At 47.8% G+C, this 23,681-nt stretch overlaps 1 protein-coding gene across 4 annotated transcripts in view; it reads left to right on the plus strand.

Moving 5' to 3' along the window:
• Positions 1–23,681, plus strand: part of celsr3 (cadherin, EGF LAG seven-pass G-type receptor 3) — a 341,825-nt gene that overhangs the window by 128,203 nt on the left and 189,941 nt on the right. For all 4 annotated transcript variants that reach the window (XR_011934213.1, XM_072472880.1, XM_072472881.1 and 1 more), the window contains exons 5-6: positions 854–942; positions 14,782–14,939. Coding sequence is in view for 3 of the 4 variants with exons in the window: in XM_072472880.1 (XP_072328981.1) it covers positions 854–942; positions 14,782–14,939 (247 nt within the window). In the remaining variant the exon portion in view is untranslated. The remainder of the gene's footprint in view (positions 1–853; positions 943–14,781; positions 14,940–23,681) is intronic.

Genomic DNA, 23,681 nt, shown 5'->3' on the forward strand with positions numbered 1-23,681 from the left:
GTTACCCCAAGCACATACCTGATCTATGAATGTACTTTCAATGATGCAATGCTTCCTTTTCTCCCCATTAGAAAGATGTCAAATGAACGCAACCAGTTGTGCAGCATTCGAATGGGGCATATCAATTCCTAGTCTGTACAATTCCAGTGAACTAATTCACTCCCCCAGTATGCTAAATTCTAGTGGACCTATCCACTTCCCATTATATAGAGCTCTTGATCCAAGCACAACATTTAAATACAAATGGAATCTTAATTTTAATGTACAGCTCGATAAATATAGCCAACCTTTTGTCAAGCTACATCAGATATTTGTGATATCTTACTAGCTCAACATTATATGCACATTCAGAGAGTTCTTTCTGTGCTGTTTTAATAGGCACAATTGATGTAATCAAGTTACAGTGATGTGATATACATTTCTGCACGCAAATTTGTTTTTTCTACTGAACTGTGAGAAGTTGGACTAGTTTCTGATCTTGTGTGAATAGTCCAAACAGGTTCAATCTGTTATTTTTGTTTAGAAAAATGCGTAGAAACATACATAGAAAATAGAAGCAGGAATATAGGTCATTTGGCCCTTTGAGGCTGCACCGCCATTGATTATGAGCATGGCTGATGATCAAATTTAGTACCCTGATCCTGCCTCCCCCCCCCATATCCCTTGATCCCTTTAACCCCAAGGCTGTTTTGGAGGATGGGAAAATAGGAGCTGACAATATGCCCCACACACTCCTGACATTTTTAAAATGACTATTGCCCCACATGAAAATAAATGTAGCAGTGAAAGATTGAAACTATTCAATTGAAAAAAAATCCTTCGATTCTGATTTATTGGGATATTCTTTTTGCAGGGGAGTCAATGACGGTGGTAACGCCTCATATTCCTGGAGGTGTCAGCGATGGGCAGTGGCACACCCTACAGGTCCAATATTACAACAAGGTAGTAAGCCAATAACAATTCTTTTTGAATTTTGAGATAGTATCCACTATTTTCAACAGCTAATCTGTTGGCTGGACAATGGTGGAGGTTTAAAACCTATGTTAGGAGGTTTATAAGACCAGCTTGGGCTGAGTCATTGCCTAGAATTCCTTCCCTGCCTTCCTTTAAGAAGTGCTTGACAGCAGCCTGTTCTGGTAGTGTGGCTAAGATTGGAATTCTTGTCAATCTGTTATTGCGTCCTACTACTTTGCATAATCTGGAGAAATAAATGCAACAGAAAAATGAAGGAAAAAATTGTGTGAAGATGTAGAATTATCATTGAGGGTGACAATTAGAAGCAATGTTCATTACCTGTTTAAATTGTTCATTAAACATTCTCCTTTTTAACTCCTGCATGTTAAAATATTCTATTTTTGGATTACCTCCAGGATATAAGCAGCAATTCTTATATAAATGGTGGCAAATATAAATATAAATGGTGGCAAGTCAGCGTTACTTATGAATTAGGAGCAGGAGTAGGCCATTTGGCCCCTTGAGCTTATACCACCATTCAATAATCTCATGGCTGATCTGATTGTGGCCTGAACTTCACATTCCACCTTCCCTAGATAACCTTTGGCTCTCTTGTTAGTTAAGAGACTTATTTACCTCTACCTTAAAAATATTCATTTACCCTACCTCCACCACTGTCTGGGAAAGAGAGTTCCAAAGACTCATATAATAGTTTTGACAAAGGGTCACCTGGACTCGAAACGTTAGCTCTTTTCTCTCCCTACAGCTGCTGCCAGACCTACTGAGATTTTCCAGCATTTTCTCTTTGGTTCCAAAGACTCATGCCTCTCTGGGAGAAAATATTTCTTCTCTCCATCTTAAATGGGAGACCCCCTATTTTAAATTCCATCCCCCTTTTTTGGCAGTGACTGAACAAAGACCCCCACCCTCCATATGAACTGGAAGGGTGGGGGTCCTTGTGACCTAAATTCTGCTGTTGGATGATTCAGTTCTTCCTGTTCCACGGAATCGCAGGTTTCAGCCTCGTTGCTCTGTAAAGATATTGAGAAGGCAACCATGTCCTTGCACAAAAAACAGCGAAATCAGAAAACAGGGCATGTGCAGCATAACCACGTGGACCTTTTTACAGCTGGCCCAGAACGGCATTGCTATTAGGTTACGGGCAAATTGCTCTTTTTCTTTATAGCTGTAGTTCGTTTGTGGCCCAGAAGACGAGGACAAATGGAAACAAAGTTGAGAGATTTTATAATCTCGAGGGAAATCCAGACAATCCTGAGGTCAGCTGCAACAAATCTATTTAGTGGGTTAATATTTTTCAGATCTCTTATCACTGTCATTCTCAATCCCTGCCTCCAGTATTGTTAGTTTTGCAGCTCAGTACAACAGATGAATTATGGCCAGGTTTGATTTTATAAACCATAATGCAGCCTTAGTTATAACCACACATGCATAGACATGCGCACAGACTACTGCGGTAAGCTCTGGCCTTGTTTTTAATGAGTTGATTTGAGCTAACAATTTGTGAAACATAATTTGTGAAACATGCGGTGCGGTGTCCTATAAATAGGCAGCTTACTTGAATGAAAATGAAATGAAATAAATCGCTTATTGTCACTGAAAAGACTGTTAGAAAAAAACACTTGTTTTCCCAGTTTACTGTTGCAGTTAACTTGCTAATTTGAGAAAACCCTTTCCGATGTAAGAAATTTCATAATAATCAAAATCACGGGGGTAACAATATTTTGGTATTTACTCTTTGTTTATTAATTACCCTGATCTTCATGATTTGATTGTATCTTGGAGGTGTTGGGCGTAGATTTTTGTGAAGTCTTGGAGTCTTTGGGGAGTGGCCATGTAGGGACATGGGGAGAAGGTGAGGGCTAGAGATCCTAATATTTAAGAAAATAACTGGGACAAAGTCTCAGCAACCTGAGGCAGGCCTTTTTAACCAGCCTGCCTCGGCACTCAGCAACACCCGTGATCCCCTCCGATTTGTGTCTTGGATGACGGCCTGACTCTATCCTACACCCTTTCCCCCCAGAACAAAGATCCTAATTCCGGAGCGCTATTTTCGAGATGGATGTGGCAAGCTGGGAAATTTCCTGTCTCGTGCTATTCGACTTGGGAGTGAAAATCCAGGCCTTAGCGTCTGCTCTGTCAAGCTATCATCAGTGCTCAATGATTCAGCACCACTTTGTGATCTATACAGAACATACAGGGCTCGATTCTCAGTTTTTGGGACTATGTCCCCACGCTGTCATGAAAATGGTGGTCTTTTACGCCAGGAAAACTGGCATCAAAAGGCCACAGATTCACGTCATGCAGGGGATAGCAGCCAGCTGTCGTAGAGCTCGCAGCTCTAACTGCCGATACGGCCACCCCCCCCCCCCCCCCACCCGCATGTCCGGGTCAGAGGCCACGCATGCGCACGGCGGTGGACCTCAGCAGCTGCGCCGTGCTCCATGGTGGACTCAGCCCGCAGACCTGGACCGCCAAACTAGTGCCCTGCATTGGCCACTCGCCTACCCCAGACCGCCCGGACGCATAGCCCCCAAATGCGGATGAAGCCTCCCCCTGCCCTCCAATCGGCCCTCCCCCGACTGTGGCGGCCCCAGACTGAGTCCGCAGCCGCCTCGCGAAGTTCCTGAACGGCAGGACCATGTTAGAACCACGTCGTCGGGAATTTGGCCGGTCGGGGATGGAGAATTGCAATGGCCTGATGCGGTGGATACTTGGCGCGGCATACTCCACGAGCACGCCGATTTTTGGGGGGGCGTAAAATAACGAAACCGGCGCCGATCCCGATTTCGTGCGCGAAACAGATTCTCCGCCCCATCACCGAATGCGATTTCGGCGTCGGGGTGCAGAGAATCCAGCTCAGGGTCTCTTTCATGTACATTAATGATGTAATTGATTGCTATCATATATTAATGACTTGAATACATTTTCAGATTTGGAGATGACACTAAATTAGGAGGCAAAGCACATTGTGTAGAAGGAGGCAGTAAGTTAAAAAGGGGCATATTTGAATTGCAGATACTGTTTAGTGTGAAAAGTGACGTCAACCATGGTGCTCTCCTCAAGCACAAATTGGGGGTATTTTCCTTATGGTGGAAGAGCAGTGAGTTTTACATGTTCCTATGTCCAAATCACTAAAGGTTAGTTCATTAGTACAAAATGTAATCAAAAAAGCTGATGGACTGTAGGGCCTGAATGGATTTGGAACTTAAAAGCGAAGATGCAATGCGTCAGTTGCATAGAGCTTGGTCAGATCCCGTCTGGTTACTGTCTCCTGCTTTGGTTATTAACCACAGGTAAGAGGTATTAGCCTTGGAAAGAATTTGGCACAAATTCATAAGAATTATACCAGGGCTTAAAAAGTTAACTTATGAGGACTGGTTACAAAAATGTTGGTTTTATTCTATTGAGTTTAGAAAGTTAAGGGATGATCGAATCGAGATCTACAAAATAATAATGGGATTTAAAAGGGTGGCTACCTATTTGCTCCGGTGGGAGACAGTAGGATAAGGAGGCATTTTCTTGGAATTAGACCTCTGCCATTTGGGGGTGAATTCTGGAAGCACTTTTTCACACAGTGGGAAGCTGGGTGGCCAACTGAAATTTTTAACCTTGAGATAAATTTTGTTAAGTAGAGATGCCGAGAGGTTGGAATTAATAAAGATAATGGCATTAAAGTATACATAAGCTGCGATCTACTTTCATAGGCACAGGAGCAGATTATTCAGCCATGAAAGCTTGTTTGCCATTCAGCCAGACCAAGGTTGATCGCTACCATAACCCCATGTACCTTGGTTCTGTAATCCTCAATATCCTTGCTATCAAAAATCTGTAAATCTATTTTAAAATTTCCATTGCCCGCGCCAAAATAGTTTCTTGAGGGAGAGAATTACAGATTTCCACTACCCTTTGTGTTGAAACCTAAGGATGGCGAGTGATTGATGCCCACCTTCCTGAGAGGGGGCACCTAGCGCGCAACCGCCGACTCTCACTTGAGCATTGATTGGCAGTGGGCAGGACTTCCTTCCTCCCTTGAAAGGCAGTCTCATCCCTGAGAACTGTGGGCCAATCTGAAAGACACAGTGCTGCAGCGGCCAAAAACAATATTGCAATGCTCTGCCTGCGACCATGTCCCAAGACCTTTGAAATGGTGGGTCCCATGGGCAGGAGGTTAGGGCGATCACTGGGTCGGGGGGAGGCGGGTCCCACCCTACCCGGTTCCAACAGCCTAAAAATTGAGGCTGGGTGGGATAAGGCCCCTTAAGTGGTCACTCGACAGCCTGGCAGGTGAATGGGCGGGGTTCCCACCTGTGACCCGGCCTGCGGGGTTCCTACCTGTGACCTTATGAAATTGCGACTGGGTTTGGGTGGGAGGGTTCTCAGGGAATTCTGTCCGTCCAATTTTATACTTTCCCGCCTCAACCTACATTTGGGGGAATGTAAAATTCTGCTCTTTGTATGAAGATATTACCCCCGGACGACCTCACTCTGATTTTAAGGTTATGTACTCTTGAGGTCTGTACGTCCCCCAACCAGAGGAAGTAGTTTATCTCTATCTATCAAATCCTTTAATCAGCTTCAACTCAATTAAATCACCCCATAATCTTCGCTATTCAAGTGAATGCAATGCTTGTCTATTCAAGCTGTCCTCATAATCCAACCCGTTTTAGTCTTGTTATAGTTATTCACATCATCGCCTCCAAGGCCAATATACCTTTCTGAGGTTCAGTGCCTAAAATTGCAAACAATATGTCAGATGGGATCTCATCAGCTCTGCATAACTGTAATTCAACTTTCACTTTTTTATATTCCAGTCTTATTGAATTAAGAACCAACATTCCATTCACTTTAAATGTTATTTTTCTACCTGTCCACTAACTTTTCGTAATTTCTGTGTTTAAACCCCTAAATGTCCCTGGTCATCCATAGTTTCTTATCGCTCAGAAAATGCTCTGATTCTGAGGTCCGTAGTGAATGACCTCACACTTAAAAGGGAATAAATTTACAGGACTACAAGTATAGAGTGGAAATTGTAGTGACTGGATTACTTGACAGAGAGCCTGTATGAACTCAATGGGGTTGAATGGCCTCCTACCATATTGTAATGACTCCACGTCGTTCCCACATTGAACTCTATCTAACACAGTTTCACTCATCATTTGTCATTTTCCATTTCAACTTTCCAATCCCATCTGTTCCGTGCTACCTTACTTAGTGTCGTCAGCAAATGTAAAAATATGCCACTCTATTCCTTCATTCAACTAAATTTAGTGACGATCTGCACCTGAAGTTCAAATATGGATATATATCTATATTTATATCACAATTTTCCTGACAACTGGATGTCACCAAGGGCTCTACAGCCAACAAAGTACTTCATGAAGTGTTGTAATGTAGGAAATGTGGCAGCCATTATGCACTCAGCAAGCTCCCATTAAGAGCAGTGTGTTAATGACCAGATAACCTCTTTTTTGTGATGTTTACTAAGGGATGAATATTGAAGAGGCCACTGGGGATAATTCTCCTGCTCTTCTTCAAAATAGCACCGTGAGATCTTTTCCACCCACCCAAGGAGGCAGATGGGGACTCGCTTTAAATCCATATCTGAAAGATTTTGTTTTCTCTAAATTTAGAGTACCCAATTCATTTTTTCCAATTATGTGGCAATTTAGCATGGCCAATCCACCTACCCTGCACATCTTTGGGTTGTGAGGGCGAAACCCACGCAAGCACAGGGAGAATGTGCAAACTCCACACGTGACCCAGAGCCGTGATCAAACCTGGGACCTCGGCGCCATGAGGCAGCAGGACTAACCTGCTACGCCACTGTATCTGAAAGATGACACGTATGACAGTGCAGTCCGACCTCAGTATTGCACTGGAGTGACAGTCTTGATTATTGTACTCAGGCCCTGGATTGAGACATGAACCCAGAACCTTATGATTCCGTGGCGAGTGTGCTACCAACTGAGTGACAGCAGACGTAGGAAATATATAATGCTCACAGTTCTCCACACTTGTTACAGTCAGATGTCCTTTTACCTTTGCCTGGAATACCTTATGAAAATGAGGTATTTCTTCATGGGGAGGGGAGAGCTGGAATTGCCAAACTTAGTGCTTGAATTGCAGCTTCTACCACCTTACAATTGCAGATTGTTATTGTCTTAGGTGGCTAGGGCACTTAAAAAAAAATCCCTGCTCTTTTTTTCAAAGAAGATCTCTTTCAACCATTGGAACAAGTCAGTGCGGCTTTTTAAATTCACAGGTCTTCATTTTAAAAGCTTGGAAATCAAGTGTTTTATATCTGTTGTGTTAAGGCATGGTGCACAGCATGCTGTACAATCCGATTTCACCCTTGCAAATGGATCATAGAATCGTGGAATTGTTACAGCAAAGGAGGAGCCATTCAGCCTGTTGTATCTATGCCGACTCTCTGCAAGAGTAGCTCGGCTAGTCCCATTGTGAATCCAACCACACAAATTCAAATCAGATTGGTATCCTGTTTTATATAACACTTCTGTTATGGATATCGATTTTTTTCAGATTGGACATGTATTTCTTTGAAAGTATCCCCACCAACATAATTGTGTGATGGGGCCATTGCTGAACAGAATAATTGAGCATCTACATTAAATATCCGGGTGATTATTAATAGAACAAATTGTTCCCTTGGGTACTGTCAAGGCCAGAACCATTATTATACAATTTTTAAAAAAAATCAAAAACATTTAGAACATAAGAACATAAGAACTAGGAGCAGGAGTAGGCCATCTGGCCTCTCGAGCCTGCTCCACCATTCAATGAGATCATGGCTGATCTTTTGTGGACTCGGCTCCACTTTCCGGCCTGAACACCATAACCCTTAATCCCTTTATTCTTCAAAAAACTATCTATCTTTATCTTAAAAACATTTAATGAAGGAGCCTCTACTGCTTCACTGGGCAAGGAATTCCATAGATTCACAACCCTTTGGGTGAAGAAGTTCCTCCTAAACTCAGTCCTAAATCTACTTCCCCTTATTTTGAGGCTATGCCCCCTAGTTCTGCTTTCACCCGCCAGTGGAAACAACCTGCCTGCATCTATGCTATCTATTCCCTTCATAATCTTATATGTTTCTGTAAGATCCCCCCTCATCCTTCTAAATTCCAACGAGTGCAGTCCCAGTCTACTCAACCTCTCCTCGTAATCCAACCCCTTCAGCTCTGGGATTAACCTAGTGAATCTCCTCTGCACACCCTCCAGTGCCAGTACGTCCTTTCTCAAGTAAGGAGACCAAAACTGAACACAATACTCCAGGTGTGGCCTCACTAACACCTTATACAATTGCAGCATAACCTCCCTAGTCTTAAACTCCATCCCTCTAGCAATGAAGGACAAAATTCCATTTGCCTTCTTAATCACCTGTTGCACCTGTAAACCAACTTTTTGCGACTCATGCACTAGCACACCCAGGTCTCTCTGCACAGCAGCATGTTTTAATATTTTATCATTTAAATAATAATCCCTTTTGCTGTTATTCCTACTAAAATGGATAATCTCACATTTGTCAACATTGTATCCCATCTGCCAGACCCTAGCCCATTCACTTAGCCTATCCAAATCCCTCTGCAGACTTCCAGTACCCTCTGCACTTTTTGCTTTACCACTTATCTTAGTGTCGTCTGCAAACTTGAACACATTGCCCTTGGTCCCCAACTCCAAATCATCTATGTAAATTGTGAACAGTTGTGGGTCCAACACTGATCCCTGAGGGGCACCACTAGCTACTGATTGCCAACCAGAGAAACACCCATTAATACCCATTAATACCCATTAATTTGGGCCGATAGATAGAAATAAAAGCAGAAAGTGTCAGAAGTTGAGTCAGAATGAATGAGAAAGATGTATCAGTATTTCAGGTGTAAACTTGTGTTCCAAATATTAATCTGTCTACCCCTCATACTAATCAACATGTTCACTTTTATTAAATCATAACATTTTACAGTTGTGGTAGTATGCATTAGGGGTCATGTGGGACTGTGAAGCCGTGATGTCATTGGCTGACAGATCCCGGGTCCTGGTTGGCTGTTGACCTCTAGCTCCGCCCTGAAGGCGGAGTATAAGAACCAGGAGTTCTCCCCCGCAGGCCAGTCTGTTACTGAACTGCGGGGAACAAGTCACGCTTAATAAAGCCTCATCGACTTCATCTCTATTCGTCTCTCGTGAGTCTTTGTGCGCTACAACAGTGCAGGTGATTTGACCCATCATGCCAATTGAGAGAGCTATCCAATTAGTTCCACTCCCGTCCTGTAGAGTTCGTCCCTTCAGATATTCATCCAATTTCCTGTTGAAAGTTACTTTTGAATCTGTTTCTACTACATTTTCAGACCATGCATTCCACATCATGAAAACCTGCTCCATTAAAAAAAAAAATCCCCTTTTCTCATTGCTGGCTGTTCTGCAAGTTACCTTAAATAAACAGCCTCCAGTTGCTGAAAGTTCAGCCAGTAGGAGCAATTTCTGTTTAATTACTCTATCAAAATCCTTTGTGATTTTGAATGCCGCTTTAAAGCTTCCCTTAACCTTTTCTGCTGTAAGCAGATCAATCCCAGCTTCCCCATCTTCCCATGTAATTGAAACTTCTCAACCCTGGTACCACTTTAGTAAATCTAATGTGCATCTTCTTACAAACACCTTGCTATCCTTCTGAATATGTGGTACCAGAACTGGATACAGTACTCCAGCTGAGTCCTAACCAGTGATTTATCAAGGTTTATGTCTCAAACTTTCTCTGTTATTAAACTTTCTGGTTGAAGGTTTGAAAATCATTACACCCCAGTTCACCCCTTTCTCTGCAGAGTTAGTAGCTAATTCTGCACATTTAAAGATGGAAGAAAATTAACCTGAGCAGTCCTCAAGACTATTCAGTAATACACTATTCTCAACATTACAGATTTTGATACCCACACTCACAGCTTGTGCGCAGTCTTTGTTAGGGGATTTGTCAAGGGAAATGTGGAGATAGTTTGAAAGCTGTGCCAATATAACATTATACCAACACAGATCCCTCACCAACAATTCAAGTCATGAGCTGGGCTAATGATTGCACCCTAGAGCAATGTTTCCATTTCCTGATGTGGGAGGTTTATTAACAAGTCGGTTGCAGCAGTTCTAGCAGGGTAATGTTTTCAGGCAATGGCAGTCCCAACTGGCTGCAATCAGTTCATCTTTCTCGAGTTCTGAAATCAACTTATAGCTTTGTACAAGAATTTGCAGATGCTTATACAATCTATTCAATAATTTAATTTTTGCATATCCGAAAACATGTCTCTGGTGGAGAAGGAGCTCTGTTTTGCTTTCCCATTCTGTGTAGAAGATAGACAAAGAGCAGAGCATGGGAAAAAAAAACATGGATGAAAGATGCTTGCGTTAAATACAGACACAAAAGTAGGAATAGAAAATAAAGGGTTATATGCCCTGCGAGCTGCCAGGTTCCCACAGATCAAACTTGGCTTGAGAAGTTTACATTTACATGTTTGTACAATTTGAGGAAAATTGGAAGAAGCGAGCAGCTTTAAAAAAAGAATAGAGAACATGGAGGGGAAAATGATAGTTTGAGAGGAACAAGGTAACATTCAAAACAAATAGGTAACAGTAAACATTAATTTGAACTCTTTAATGTACTGTGCTGTATAAATCATGGTGGGCAATGAGGTAATGTTCCTGTTAATGTTTTGAGCTATTCAAATGTGTTTGTTTTATGCATTCGTATTTCTTTTTTTTTAATAAATATTTTATTGAAAATTTTTGGTCAACCAACACAATACATTGTGCATCCTTTACACAATATTATAACAACACAAATAACAATGACCTATTTTATAAACAAAAAAAAAAAAATGAATAAATAATAAATAACAAAAATGAAAACTAACCCTAATTGGCAACTGCCTTATCACAAGTAACACTCTCCAAAAATATAATTTAACAGTCCAATATATAATTATCTGTAGCAACGACCTATACATATTATACAGCATATATTAACAACCCTGAGAGTCCTTCTGGTTCCCCCCCCCTCCCCCCCATCCTGGGCTGCTGCTGCTGCCTTTTTTCCATTCCATCTATCTTTCTGCGAGGTATTCGACGAACGGTTGCCACCGCCTGGTGAACCCTTGAGCCGACCCCCTTAGAACGAACTTAATCCGCTCTAGCTTTATAAACCCTGCCATGTCATTTATCCAGGTCTCCACCCCCGGGGGCTTGGCTTCTTTCCACATTAACAATATCCTGCGCCGGGCTACTAGGGACGCAAAGGCCAAAACATCGGCCTCTCTCGCCTCCTGCACTCCCGGCTCTTGTGCAACCCCAAATACAGCCAACCCCCAGCTTGGTTCAACCCGGACCCCCACTACTTTTGAAAGCACCTTTGTCACCCCCATCCAAAACCCCTGTAGTGCCGGGCATGACCAAAACATATGGGTATGATTCGCTGGGCTTCTCGAGCACCTCGCACACCTATCCTCCACCCCAAAAAATTTACTGAGCCGTGCTCCAGACATATGCGCCCTGTGTAATACCTTAAACTGAATCAGGCTTAGCCTGGCACACGAGGACGAGGAGTTTACCCTGCTTAGGGCATCTGCCCACAGCCCCTCCTCGATCTCCTCCCCCAGCTCTTCTTCCCATTTCCCTTTTAGTTCATGTACCATAGTCTCCCCTTCGTCCCTCATTTCCCTATATATATCTGACACCTTACCATCCCCCACCCATGTCTTTGAGATCACTCTGTCCTGCACCTCTTGTGTCGGGAGCTGCGGGAATTCCCTCACCTGTTGCCTCGCAAAAGCCCTCAGTTGCATATACCTGAATGCATTCCCTTGGGGCAACCCATATTTCTCGGTCAGCGCTCCCAGACTCGCGAACTTCCCATCCACAAACAGATCTTTCAGTTGCGTTATTCCTGCTCTTTGCCACATTCCATATCCCCCATCCATTCCCCCCGGGGCAAACCTATGGTTGTTTCTTATCGGGGACCCCCCCAAGGCTCCAGTCTTTCCCCTATGCCGTCTCCACTGGCCCCAAATCTTCAGTGTAGCCACCACCACCGGGCTTGTGGTGTAGTTCCTCGGTGAGAAAGGCAATGGGGCTGTCACCATAGCCTGTAGGCTAGTCCCCCTACAGGACGCCCTCTCCAATCTCTTCCACGCCGCTCCCTCCTCCTCTCCCATCCACCTACTCACCATTGAAATATTAGCGGCCCAATAATACTCACTTAGGCTCGGTAGTGCCAGCCCCCCCCCTATCCCTGCTACGCTGTAAGAATCCCTTCCTCACTCTCGGGGTCTTCCCGGCCCACACAAAACCCATGATGCTCTTTTCAATCCTTTTAAAAAAAGCCTTCGTAATCACCACCGGGAGGCACTGAAACACAAAGAGGAATCTCGGGAGGACCACCATCTTAACCGCCTGCACCCTCCCTGCCAGTGACAGGGATACCATATCCCATCTCTTGAAATCCTCCTCCATTTGTTCCACCAACCGCGTTAAATTTAACCTATGCAATGTGCCCCAATTCTTGGCTATCTGGATCCCCAGGTAACGAAAGTCCCTTGTTACCTTCCTCAACGGTAGGTCCTCTATTTCTCTACTCTGCTCCCCTGGATGCACCACAAACAACTCACTTTTCCCCATGTTCAATTTATACCCTGAAAAATCCCCAAACTCCCCAAGTATCCGCATTATTTCTGGCATCCCCTCCGCCGGGTCTGCCACGTATAGTAGCAAATCGTCCGCATACAAAGATACCCGGTGTTCTTCTCCTCCTCTAAGTACTCCCCTCCACTTCTTGGAACCCCTCAACACTATCGCCAGGGGCTCAATCGCCAGTGCAAACAATAATGGGGACAGGGGGCATCCCTGCCTTGTCCCTCTATGGAGCCGAAAATATGCAGATCCCCGTCCATTCGTGACCACGCTCGCCATCGGGGCCCTATACAACAGCTGCACCCATCTAACATACCCCTCTCCAAAACCAAATCTCCTCAACACCTCCCACAAATAATCCCACTCCACTCTATCAAATGCTTTCTCGACATCCATCGCCACTACTATCTCCGTTTCCCCCTCTGGTGGGGCCATCATCATTACCCCTAACAGCCTCCGTATATTTGTGTTCAGCTGTCTCCCCTTCACAAACCCAGTTTGGTCCTCGTGGACCACCCCCGGGACACATTCCTCTATTCTCATTGCCATTACCTTGGCCAGGTCCTTGGCATCTACATTTAGGAGGGAAATAGGTCTATAGGACCCGCATTGTAGCGGGTCCTTTTCCTTCTTTAAGAGAAGCGATATCGTTGCTTCAGACATAGTCGGGGGCAGTTGTCCCCTTTCCTTTGCCTCATTAAAGGTCCTCGTCAATACCGGGGTGAGCAAGTCCACATATTTTCTATAGAATTCGACTGGGAATCCATCCGGTCCCGGGGCCTTTCCCGCCTGCATGCTCCTAATTCCTTTCACCACTTCTTCTACCTCGATCTGTGCTCCCAGTCCCACCCTTTCCTGCTCTTCCACCTTGGGAAATTCCAGCCGATCCAAAAAGCCCATCATTCTCTCCCTCCCATCCGGGGGTTGAGCTTCATATAATTTTTTATAAAATGTCTTGAACACTCCATTCACTCTCTCCGCTCCCCGCTCCATCTCTCCTTCCTCATCCCTCACTCCCCCTATTTCCCTCGCTGCTCCCCTTTTCCTCAATTGGTGTGCCAGCAACCTGCTCGCCTTCTCTCCATATTCGTACTGTACACCCTGTGCCTTCCTCCATTGTGCCTCTGCAGTGCCCGTAGTCAGCAAGTCAAATTCTACATGTAGCCTTTGCCTTTCCCTGTACAGTCCTTCCTCCGGTGCTTCCGCATATTGTCTGTCCACCCTCAAAAGTTCTTGCAGCAACCGCTCCCGTTCCTTACTCTCCTGCTTCCCTTTATGTGCCCTTATTGATATCAGCTCCCCTCTAACCACCGCCTTCAACGCCTCCCAGACCACTCCCACCTGGACCTCCCCATTATCATTGAGTTCCAAGTACTTTTCAATGCACCCCCTCACCCTTAGACACACACCCTCATCTGCCATTAGTCCCATGTCCATTCTCCAGGGTGGGCGCCCTCCTGTTTCCTCCCCTATCTCCAAGTCTACCCAGTGTGGAGCGTGATCCGAAATGGCTATAGCCGTATACTCCGTTCCCCTCACCTTCGGGATCAACGCCCTTCCCAGCACAAAAAAGTCTATTCGCGAGTAGACTTTATGGACATAGGAGAAAAACGAGAACTCCTTACTCCTAGGTCTGCTAAATCTCCACGGGTCTACACCTCCCATCTGCTCCATAAAATCTCTAAGTACCTTGGCTGCTGCCGGCCTCCTTCCAGTCCTGGACTTCGACCTATCCAGCCCTGGTTCCAACACCGTATTAAAATCTCCCCCCATTATCAGCTTTCCCATCTCTAGGTCCGGAATGCGTCCTAGCATCCACCTCATAAAATTGGCATCATCCCAGTTCGGGGCATATACGTTTACCAAAACCACCGTCTGCATTAGTATTTCTTAATAACACCACCTCTTAACATGAGAAATTGTTGTTGCTTAATTGTAATTGATTTACCACTTCTCTCGATAGAATGGAACTGTAACCTAATGGTCTCTATTTAATTTCTATATATGAAGTAATAATATTTTATGAATGGTGACCACCTAGGGAATCAGTACAGCAGCTATTCTTTTGCAACCCAATTTCCAGCCTTTATTTGATTATTTTGTTTATGTGCATTCTTCTTTTAGCCAAAAATTGGATCATTAGGAGTTGCACAAGGTCCCTCGGAGCAGAAGGTGGCGATCTTAACAGTTGATGACTGTGGCACCTCCATTGCTGTCCGTTTTGGAGATGATATTGGAAACTATTCATGTGCTGCCGAGGGTGTACAGTCCAGCTCCAAGAAGTAAGTGTGTAAAATATGCCAGTGCACGTAGCTGATGTTGTATGTTGTCCTTTTGGTGTAAATAAATAATCCATAGTTGGTGGTTTATGAAAGTTCTCATGCAAGATAATTGGTCAAATGCCTTTGAACCATAATTGTGTCCTCTTTGAATTTGATTATTTAGCTTATTTCATGCTATGTGGCATCAAACTGTATGCCACTCCATGTCCTTCAATAAATCTGTACAAGAACTGTTGCAGAAATCAATAGAAAAATGAAATTCACAATGACGTTCATTTTGTGTCAGTGTTGTATTTCCCTTTGAAGTGGTCCAAGTGATTAATATAATACTATAAAACTATTCTGGATCTCTCATAATGGTTGATTATGGTGAGCTTGGGGATAGACTGTTCTGAAATGTTGTCCTCTGGAATTCCAATGACAACGCTGACTCCAGTTTGCAGCAAAGCTGTGGTGCAAGGCCGAATGCAATTGTTGGAAAATTTGGCCCTTCCAAAAAGCTTAGTTGATCTTCCCCTGGGGAAGAAAACAAACATCAGTTTGAAGAATCCATCATATTGCAAATTTACTAAAATCTCTTCCACTTCAATATATTATCCTGCAATCTAATGCCTGTTTCCAATTTCTTGGAATTTCTCAGCACCAAGGGCAGTCTAATTCCAAGGAACAAGCTTTACTCATTATTCCCTCCAGAAGATTTTCCAAAGAGGATTGTCAAATCTTACTCTGATCTACACCAAAAAAATTATTGTGTAATCTACAGCATCTTTCCAGGTCCCCAAGCGAACCAAGGGTAAATTGCAGCATGTGACTTCCTGCACTTCACTCTCAGCTGCCTTCTTAATGGCACCCATGAGATTTTACCTGAGACCCGAAAATTAAGTTCCAAACATACCGTAAGGCCAAGGGATTTCAAGAGGTTCATCCGAGTCAGCTTTTGGTGGTTTTCATATCAACAAATGAATTCTTCAAGATGGATTAAGCTGCTTAATCCTTTTTCCAAGATAGAATTTCCACTGCAAGAGAAATAGGGTGCATTGTTTAGCAAGCCCAAACCTCAAGACTGCACACAGTTTTTATTTGACCTAGTGGCAGCCAGCAAAGTGTAATGAAGTAACAGTGTTGATTGCAGGATAAAGTTTGATAAATGTTCAGCTTGCGCAATTCTGTTCCATTCCCATAATATTTGATTTCTGTCTAATTTTATGGGGCAGGACGAGCAATGATGTCTCCACTCTTAACTTGCTGCGTTAGCAACTTCTGGAGTCGAGAAAAAGCAAACCTCTGTTTAAAAGGAATAATGAATGCATTGGATCAATTACAGAAAGTCATGTATTTGAATTTTGTTACAGATTCCAATATGGGTCTACAGAAGACTGAGGGTGGGGGGAGCGGGACGATTCTGGAATTTGTATTGCAATAGTGCCATTTATATGGAATAAAGTTTAATGCTGTTTTTAATAACTGGGCTCTCAGTCAAAATTAATTGTGAGCAGTATCACAAAATCAACAAAAGCGAGCCTAATTCACGATCAGCTGGACACGATCTACAAGGCACAAGCCCGAAGTGTGGGCACGATCTACAAGGCACAAGCCAGAAGTGTGGGCACGATCTACGAGGCACAAGCCAGAAGTGTGATGGAGTACTCTCCACTTGCCAGGATGAGTGAAGCTCTAACAACACTCAAGAAGCTTAACAACATTCAGGACAAAGCAGCAGCCCGCTTGATTGGCACCCCAACTACCACCATCAACATTTACTCCCTCCATCACCCATGCACAGTGGCAGTAGTGTGTAGCATCGACAAGATGCACTGCAGGAGCTCACCAAGCCTGTTAAGACAGCACCTTCCAAACCCACGACCACTACTACTGAGAAGGTCATGGGTAACGTACACCCTGGCAACATCGCCACCTGTAAGTTCACCTCCAAGCACCTATCACTCTCATTTGGAAATAGCATTCTGGGCATACCTACATAACACAGACTGCAGCGGTTCAGGACAGCAACTCACCACTTTCACATGGGTAATTAGGGATGGGTAATAAATGTTGGCCTAATCATTCAATCCCTGAATGAATTATTACAATCCCAGACCAACAGTTGCTCGGATACTGGACAGAAACCCCAAGATTTTATTTTAATTTTGTAAGACTGAGGAATGGATGCTTTGCTCCAGGAGTGATTGCACAAATAAATTGAGTAATGGTATATTAAAACAAACTATATTACTAACACAGTATTAAAACCTTTAACATCACACTGGAAAATAGCTTACAATTATCCCCTGATCAGCACTAGGATTGCCAAGGCCAGTTGTCATGCCAAAATTGAGAAGTCGAGTGTGGACCAACAGCAAACTCACCAAAAATACAAGCAAAATTCTGCAGATGTTGGAGGTCTGAAATTCGTTCTGAAAAAACTCAGTAGGTCTGGCAGCATCTGTTGAGCGAGAATCAAAGTTAACGTTTCGAATCCGATATGACTCTTCAGCACGGAAGAGTGATAGAAGGGAGATTGATGGGGTCAGGTGATGTGAGCGCTTGAGCGATTGAGTTTTCATGAGCTCCGCCTCTGCTCGTCCTTTTAACCTGTCGTTTCATCCTGAGGCACATTTCATAGTTGTTTTTTCTTGGGCTACATGACTTTCGCCAAGTCCCTCAAAGTTCCTGAATGTTTTATTTGTGAGGAAGAGCCAAGGTGAAATGCTAAAATCATTGTTTGTTTGTTTGTGACGGTTGGATTGGGCTGGGGTGGGGTCTTGTTGGTGGTGGGGCATTTGCTGCTGAGTTGCCTCTTGCCTTGGCGGTGCTATGTGCATCGGATGATGGCCGCCTGAGACGATGTTGCCTTGACTGAGAATTTTGGCTCTGCAGCACAGGTCAGTAAACCTAACGTCAAGGGATTGCAAGGTACCTTTAGAAGAGCAGTGGAGGCGCATGAAAGGATTCTTGCATGTGAAAATGTACTGCCGCTGATCAGGGGTCACCTTCCTGTCATCGTAATCCTGCTGCATGGCGTGTCATTTACCCTGAGGTGTTCAGGAGATTGAGGTCGGGCAGGATTTCCCCCGAGTCCAGTCCCTGGTGAGAGATTGGAGATGAATTCCCGATTGAGTTGAAGAATTGGCTGCCATGCTTTGGGATTTTTGATTTGGAGGCTGGGTGAATCAGATTGGATGGAGCAGAACGTATCTCTCCGAGGCCAGGGGTTTGATAGGGCCCACCGATCACTGGCCCTATATCATCGTCAGGGGTTTGATTTGATTTATTATTGTCACATGTATCAGTATACAGTGAAAAGTATTGTTTCTTGCAAACTATGCAGACAACGCATACCGTACATGGGGAAGTAAGGAGAGACTACAGAATGTAATGTTACAGTCATAGCTAGGTTGTAGAGAAAAGATCAACTTTTATGAGGTAGGTCCATTCAAAAGTCCGATGGCAGCAGGGAAGAAGCTGTTCTTGAGTCGGTTGCTTTGTGACCTCAAACTTTTGTATCTTTTTCCTGACTGAAGAAGGTGGAAGAGAGTATGTCCGGGGTGCGTGAGGTCCTTAATTATGCTGGCTGCCTTTCCGAGGTAGCGGAATTGTAGACAGAGTCAGTGGATGGGGGGCTGGTTTGCGTGATGGACTGGGCTACATTCACAACCTTTTGTAGTTTCCTACAATCTTGGGCCGAGCAGGAACCATACAAAGCTGTGATACAACCAGAAAGAATGCTTTCCCTATGGTGCATCTGTAGAAGTTGGTGAGGTCGTAGCTGACATGCCAAATTTCTGAGAAAGTAGAGTCGTTGGTGGGCTTTTTGTTTTTATTTTAAAATTTAAGAGTACCCAATTATTATTTTTTTTCCAATTAAGGGGCAATTTAGCATGGCCTATCCACCTACCTTGGGTGTGGGGGTTAAACCCACGCAGACACTGGGAGAATGTGCAAACTCCACATGGACAGTGACCCAAGGCCGGGATTCGAACCGGGTCCTCAGCGTCGTAGGCAGCAATGCTAACCATTGTGCCACCGTGCTGCCCTGGTGGGCTTTCTTAACTATAGTGTCGGCATGGGAGACTAGGACAGGTTGTTGGTAATCTGGACACCTAATAACTTGAAGCACTCGACCCTTTCTACTTCGTTCCCATTGATGTTGACAGGGGCATGTTCGTCTCTACGCTTCCTGAAGTCGATGACAATCTCCTTCGTTTTGTTGACATTGAGGGAGAGATTATTGTCGTCGCACCAGTTCACCAGATTCTCTATCTGATTCCTGTACTCTGTCTCGTCATTGTTTGGAATCCGATCCACTACGGTTGTGCCATCAGCAAATTTGAAAATCGAGTTGGAGGGGAATTTGGCCACAGTCATAGGTGTATAAGGAGTACAGTGGAGGTTGGACGTGGCTGTGCAGGTCGAGTCATACCCCCCGCCCTAGACTGTAGACTGTCTTGGCGTCGGAGAGATGGCATGGTAGAAGTTATGGTGTGTCATATTTCGATTGATGGAATCCTGGAGAGACCTGGGAGGCTGTTGCTTTATCTCTCTGGTGCGCACAGGGCCTAGGGGTGGGTCACTTTCTGTGCCTTGGTGGGTATCCTGTGGTTCCTCCTAGGTGGGTGATTGAATGGCATTTTGTGCTCTTCACTGGTGGATCTTGTCATCTGGTGGATAGCCAGATGTTTTCTTGCTCTTCTTTCCCTTCTTTTCTACCCCGGGAGTCCCTGTGGGCTTTATTATAACCTGATCATATTGTTTAAAAAAAATTAATTTAGAGTATCCAATTTATTTTTTCCAATTAAGGGGCAATTTAGTGTGGCCAATCCACCTACCCTGCACATGTTTTGGGTTGTGGGGACGAAGTCCACGCAAACACAGGGAGAATGTGCAAACTCCACACGGGACAGTGACCCAGGGCCGAGATCGAACCTGGAACCTCGGCACTGTGAGGCTGCAGTGCTAACCACTATGCCACCCTGCTGCCCACCTGATTCATATTGTTATGTTGTCGGCCCTCTCTTCCTGTCCTTTTTTTATGATTGTGGTTCTGCCTTGAGTTGGTTTGGGGTTTTGTTGTGTTATGTAACATGTATGTAACTCTCTTAGAACTGTGGTTTTGTGAATTTTCTTTGTTTTTTGCAAGGGTAGGTCTGACTAATCCATTCTTGGCTCCTACATGGGTGCATTTGGATTGTCATCCGGAAAGAGTAGGCTGCGTTGGGTCATTTGAGCTGAGGCTGTATGTTGGTGCGCACCTGATCATGGCGCAGGAGGGGGAGGAGGAGGGGGATGAGGGAGGGGGGGAGGGGGAGGGGGAGGAGGAGGGGGTGGGGGAGGGGGAGGGGGAGGAGGAGGGGGTGGGGGAGGGGGAGGGGGAGGAGGAGGGGGAGGAGGAGGGGGTGGGGGAGGAGAAGGGGGGGGAGAGGAGGAGGGGGGAGGGGGAGGGGGAGGAGGAGGGGGAGGGGGAGGGGGAGGGGGAGGGGGGGAGGAGGGGGAGGAGGAGGGGGAGGGGGGAGGGGGAGGGGAGGAGGAGGGGGGGGAGGGGGAGGGGGGGGAGAGGGGGAGGGGGAGGAGGAGGGGGGGAGAGGAGGGGGAGGGGGAGGAGGAGGAGGGGGGAGGGGGGGGAGGGAGGAGGAGGGGGAGGAGGGGGGGGAGGAGGAGGGGGAGGAGGAGGGGGGGGGAGGGGGAGGGGGGGAGGGGAGGAGGAGGGGGGGAGGGGGGGGAGGGGGGGGAGGAGAGGAGAGGAGGGGGGGAGGGGAGGGGAGGGGGGAGGGGGGAGGGGGGGGGGGAAGGGGGGGGGAGGGGGGAGGGGGGGGGAAGGGGGGGGGAGGAGGAGGGGGGGAGGGAAGGGGGAGGAGGAGGGGAGGGAGGGGGGGAGGGGGGGGAGGGGGGAGGGGGGGGGAGGGGGGAGGGGGGGGAGGGGGGGAGGGGGAGGGGGGGGGAAGGGGGGGGAGGAGGGAAGGGGGAGGAGGGGGAAGGGGAGAGGGGGAAGGGGGGGGAGGGGAGGGGGGGAGGAGGGGGGGAGGGGGGGGAGGGGGGAGGGGGGGGGAGGGGGGAGGGGGGAGGGGGGGGAGGGGGGGAGGGGGGAGGGGGGGGGAAGGGGGGGAGGAGGGAAGGGGAGGAGGGGGAAGGGGAGAGGGGGAAGGGGGGGGAGGGGAGGGGGGGAGGAGGGGGGGAGGGGGGGAGGGGGAGGGGGGAGGGGGAGGGAGAGGAGGAGGGAGGGGGGGGAGGGGAGGGGGGAGAGGAGGAGGGAGGGGGAGGGAGGGGAGGAGGGGGGGAGGGGAGGGGGGGAGGAGGAGGGAGGGGAGGGAGGGGAGGAGGGGGGGAGGGGAGGGGGGAGGAGGGGGGAGGGGAGGGGAGGGGGAGGAGGGGGAGGGAGAGGAGGAGGGAGGGGGAGGGGGAGGGGGGAGGGAGAGGAGGAGGGAGGGGGAGGGAGGGGAGGAGGGGGGGAGGAGGGGAGGAGGGGGGAGGAGGGGGGAGGGAGGGGGGAGGAGGGGGGGAGGGAGGAGGAGGAGGGGAGGGGGGAGGAGGGGGGGAGGGAGGAGGAGGAGGGGAGGGAGGAGGAGGAGGAGGAGGGGAGGGAGGAGGGGAGGGAGGAGGAGGAGGGGAGGGAGGAGGAGGAGGGGAGGGAGGAGAGGAGGGAGGGGAGGGGGAGGGGGGGAGGAGGAGGGGGGGGAGGAGGAGGTGGAGGGGAGTGGAGGAGGGGGAGGAGGAGGGGGATGAGGGAGGGGTGGGGGGGAGGAGGAGGGGGAGGAGGGGGATGAGGGAGGGGTGGGGGGGAGGAGGAGGTGGAGGGGAGTGGAGGAGGGGGAGGAGGAGGGGGATGAGGGAGGGGTGGAGGGGAGTGGAGGAGGGGGAGGAGGAGGGGATGAGGGAGGGGGGGAGGGGGAGGAGGAGGAGGAGGGGAGGAGGAGGAGGAGGGGATGAGGGAGGGGGAGGAGGAGGGGGTGGGGCAGGGGGAGGAGGAGGAGGGGGAGGAGGAGGGGGAGGGGGTGGGGGAGGAGAGGGGGGGAGGGGGAGGAGGTGGAGGAGGGGGGGGAGGGATGAGGGAGGAGGAGGGGAGGGGGAGGGGGAGGGGAGGAGGAGGAGGAGGGGGGGAGGGGGAGGAGGAGGGGGGGAGGGGGAGGGGAGGAGGGGAGGAGGAAGGGGAAGGGGGGGGGAGGAGGAGGAGGAGGAGGAGGGGGGGGAGGAGGAGGGGGGGAGGGGGAGGAGGAGAGGGGGAGGAGGAGGGGGGGGAGGGGGGGAGGAGGAGGGGGAGGGAGGGGGGGGAGGGGGAGGGGGAGGAGAGGAGGAGGAGGGGGGGAGGGGGGGGGAGGAGGAGGAGGAGGGGGGAGGGGGGGGGAGGAGGAGGAGGGGGGGAGGGGGAGGAGGAGGAGGGGGAGGCGGGAGGAGGAGGAAGGGGAGGGGGAGGGGAGGGAGGGGGAGGAGGGGGGAGAGGGGGAAGGGGAGGAGGTGGGGGGAGGGGGGGGAGGGGGAGGAGGGGGAAGGGGGAGGAGGGGGGGAGAGGGGGAAGGGAGTGGGAGAGGGGGGAAGGAGGGGGAGGGAGGGGGGAGAAGGGGGAGGGGGGGGGAGGGAGGGGGAACGGGGGGGGGGAGGGAAGGGGGACGGGGGGGGGGAGGGGGGGGGGGGGGGGAGGAGGGGGGAGGAGGGGGAGGGAGGGGAGGCGGGGAGGAGGGGGAAGGGAGGAGGGGGGGAGAGCTATGAGTATCGTATCTAGTTCTGCTTAATGATGGTATTAAGCCAGTTATGATGTTGTTCTCATGTTCCACACTGTGCTCATGTAGGTTAAGCTATTTTGTTTTTCTTTCTTTGCTTTGGGTGTTGTGTTATTTTGTAACTTTTGTGTTATTTTATTAAATGTTAAATCTCAATAAACATACTTCTATAAAAATAAATGATGATTTTATGCTGTTGAGAAAGAGGGGGTCTGTCAGGTGGAGTAAACGGGAAGCACTGTCTGAAAGCAAAATACGGAACAGGATTCAAACTGGCACTTGACGAAACAAAATGGAAGACAAGAGTTCAGGTCTGAAATTGTTTAACTTCATGTTGAATCCAGAAGTCTGTAAAGTACCTTATTGGAGATGAGATGGTGGGCGAAATTCTCCTACCGCCCCGCCACATTTCTGCTCCGACCGGCCGGCGGGAGTCTCCGTAACACCGGCCGGTCAATGGGGTTTCCCATTGTGGGGCAGCCCCACGCCGTCGGGAAACCCCCGGGCGCCGGCAAAACGGAGACTCCCGCCGGCGGAGAATGACGCCCGGTGTTACTCAAGCTTGTGTTGGGTTTCACTAGAACACTGCAGCAAGACAAAGACAAAAATGTGGACAAGATGTTGAATTGAAATGGCAAAACAACCAGGAGGTCAAGGTCTTGCTAGTGGACTGAATGCAGATGTTCTGCAGAGCGATCACCAAGTCTATGTTTGGGCTCTCAATTGTGGAGGGGACTGCATTGTGAGCAGTGAATAGAATAGACTAAATTGAAAGAAGTACAAGTAAATTGCTGCCCACAATCTGATTGTTTTGGGGCCTTGGGTAGTGAAGACGGAGGAGGTAAAGGGGCAGGTATTACACCTGCGATTGCATGGGAATGTGCCTCAAAGGGGTGAGGTGTTTGGGGGTGATGAGTGTACAAGTGTGTTGCAGAAGGAACAGTCCCTTTGGAATACTGAGAGAGGAGGGAAGGAGAAAATGTGTTTGGTGGTGGCATCACACTAGAATTGATGGAAATGCAGAGGATAATCC

Source organism: Scyliorhinus torazame, chromosome 13 (genome assembly GCF_047496885.1).
Source record: "Scyliorhinus torazame isolate Kashiwa2021f chromosome 13, sScyTor2.1, whole genome shotgun sequence".
In the NCBI taxonomy this organism is placed as follows: Eukaryota; Metazoa; Chordata; class Chondrichthyes; order Carcharhiniformes; family Scyliorhinidae; genus Scyliorhinus; species Scyliorhinus torazame.